General features: G+C 48.2%; 1 protein-coding gene across 1 annotated transcript; it reads left to right on the forward strand.

The window, feature by feature from the left end:
• Positions 1 to 244: 244 nt before the first annotated feature.
• On the forward strand, positions 245 to 1,867 carry LOC148079139 (tripartite motif-containing protein 16-like). The gene has a single exon (XM_087792258.1). The coding sequence runs from the start codon at positions 245 to 247 to the stop codon at positions 1,865 to 1,867; it is 1,623 nt and encodes a 540-aa protein (XP_087648384.1).
• Positions 1,868 to 2,211: the final 344 nt, after the last annotated feature.

The following is a 2,211-nucleotide window of genomic DNA, read 5'->3' on the forward strand; positions in this document are numbered from 1 at the left end:
GTGTGTGTGTGTGTGTGTGTGTGTGTGTGTGTGTGTGTGGGGGTTAGAATCAAGGTGTGTCGAGGACTTTGTCCTGAATGAACATGTGGTTTCAAGGAAGTTTGATCGGCACATTATCAAACTTCCTCGAAACCACCTGTTCATTCAGGAGAAAGTCCTGTGGTTGGAGCAGATCGTGGCAGAGACATGTGACTGAGACTATAAAAGAGTTCACCTGTGAAGGGAGTGTTTCAGTCGCAGAGACATGGAGACTAGAGTTGATCTGTTGTCTTGTTCCATCTGTCTGGATCTACTGAAGGATCCAGTCTCTCTTCCATGTGGACACAACTACTGTAAGACCTGTGTTGAAGGTCTCTGGCAGGACAAGAACATCTACAAGTGTCCTCAGTGCAGACGGAGCTTCAGCGAGAGACCTGTCCTCCAGAAGAACACTGTGTTAGCAGAGTTAGTGGAGGAGCTGAAGAAGACTGAAGCAGTTGAGGACCTCTGCTCTGCTGGACCTGAAGATGTGACCTGTGACGCCTGCACTGGGAGGAAGATGAAAGCCATCAAGTCCTGTCTGGTGTGTCTGGTCTCCTACTGTCAGGAACATCTTCAGCCTCATCGAGAAGCTCCGGCCTTCAGGAGACACAAGCTGGTCCAGCCGTCCAAGCAGCTCCAGGAGATGATCTGCTCTGAACACGAGGAGGAGAAGAAGATGTTCTGTCACTCTGATCAGCAGCTCATCTGTTCTCTCTGTGCTGTGGACCAACACAAAGATCATGTCATCGTCTCGACCACAGCAGAGAGGAGGGAGAGAGAGAAAGACCTGGATCAGACTCAAGGAAGGATCCAGCAGAAGATCCAGAAGAGAGAGAAGGAAGTGAAGCTGCTCCAGCAGGAGAAGAAGAACATCAGAGTCTCTGCTGATGAAGCAGTGAAGGACAGTCAGGAGACCCTCGTCCAGATGATCCAGATTCTCAAGAGAAGAATGCCTGACGTGGAGCAGCAGATCAGATCTCTGCAGGAGACTGAAGATGCTCGAGTCCGAGGACGTCAGGAGGAGCTGGAGCAGGAGATCTCTGAGCTGAAGAAGAAAGAGGCTGAGCTGCAGCAGCTGTCACTCACCGACAGTGACATCATCTTCCTGCAGAACTGGACCTCACTCTCAGAGGTCAGTGAAGACACGACCTCACTCTCAGAGGTCAGTGAAGACACAACCTCCTCCACGACCCTTGAGCAAACTCACCGTCGCTTTGAGGAAATAACAGCAGCCGTGTCAGCCTGCAGAGACCAAGTCCTGGACCTTCTGAGAGACATGTGGACCGACATCTCCATGATGTTCCTTCCAGAGACCAGAGAGCAGTTCCTCACATACTCACAGGACATCACTCTGGATCCAAACACTGCACAGTCAAGGTTGATGTTGTCTGAAGGAAACAAGAAAGTGACAAACATGTGGACACCTCAGCCTCGTCCTGATCATCCAGACAGATTCAATGATTATTTTCAGGTCTTGAGTCAAGAGTCTCTGACTGGACGTTGTTACTGGGAGGTGAAGAGAACAGGAGATGTTGTAGTAGCAGTTTCATACAAGAACATCAGCAGATCAGGAGAAGAAAGTGTATTTGGATGTAATGACAAATCTTGGAGTTTATATAGTAACGACTCTGGTTGTTTATTTACACACAACAAGATCGAAACTAAAGTCTCCAGTGTCAGAGCCTCCACAGTGGGGGTGTACCTGGATCACTCTGCAGGTCTTCTGTCCTTCTACAGCGTCTCTGAGACCATGACTCTCCTCCACAGAGTCCAGACCAGCTTCACTCAACCTCTACATGCTGGAGTCATAGTTGAGTCCTCGTGTGAGTTTGTGAAGCTGAAGTAGACGACAGTGAGATTGTGAGTCTCCAGGAGTGACATCATCACATGAAGCTTCAATGTTTGGATGAACGTCTCTGAGAACGTTTGTCGTTTGTGCCGCAGTGAAGACACAGTGACGTCATGTGACTGGATTAGAACCTCTGTGATTGGATTGTTACTGATGATGACGAGTCTTCTTTAAATCTTCTTTAATAAACACCTTCATGATCCGGTGATGATGGCAGCAGTCGTTACTCAAGTACTCCACAGTACTACAAATATATCCTGGTTACTACAGTATCTCATTGGATGTTATGGTTGCCTCTGTATCGTGATACGTATCATCAGATTCTTGACAATACACACACT

The sequence above is a fragment of the Callionymus lyra genome, chromosome 5 (genome assembly GCF_982586985.1).
Source record: "Callionymus lyra chromosome 5, fCalLyr1.hap1.1, whole genome shotgun sequence".
In the NCBI taxonomy this organism is placed as follows: Eukaryota; Metazoa; Chordata; class Actinopteri; order Syngnathiformes; family Callionymidae; genus Callionymus; species Callionymus lyra.

Bases quoted from the DNA above. Each gene is read 5' to 3' on its own strand.
- LOC148079139 (XM_087792258.1), top strand. From the start codon at position 245: ATGGAGACTAGAGTTGATCTGTTGTCTTGTTCCATCTGTCTGGATCTA.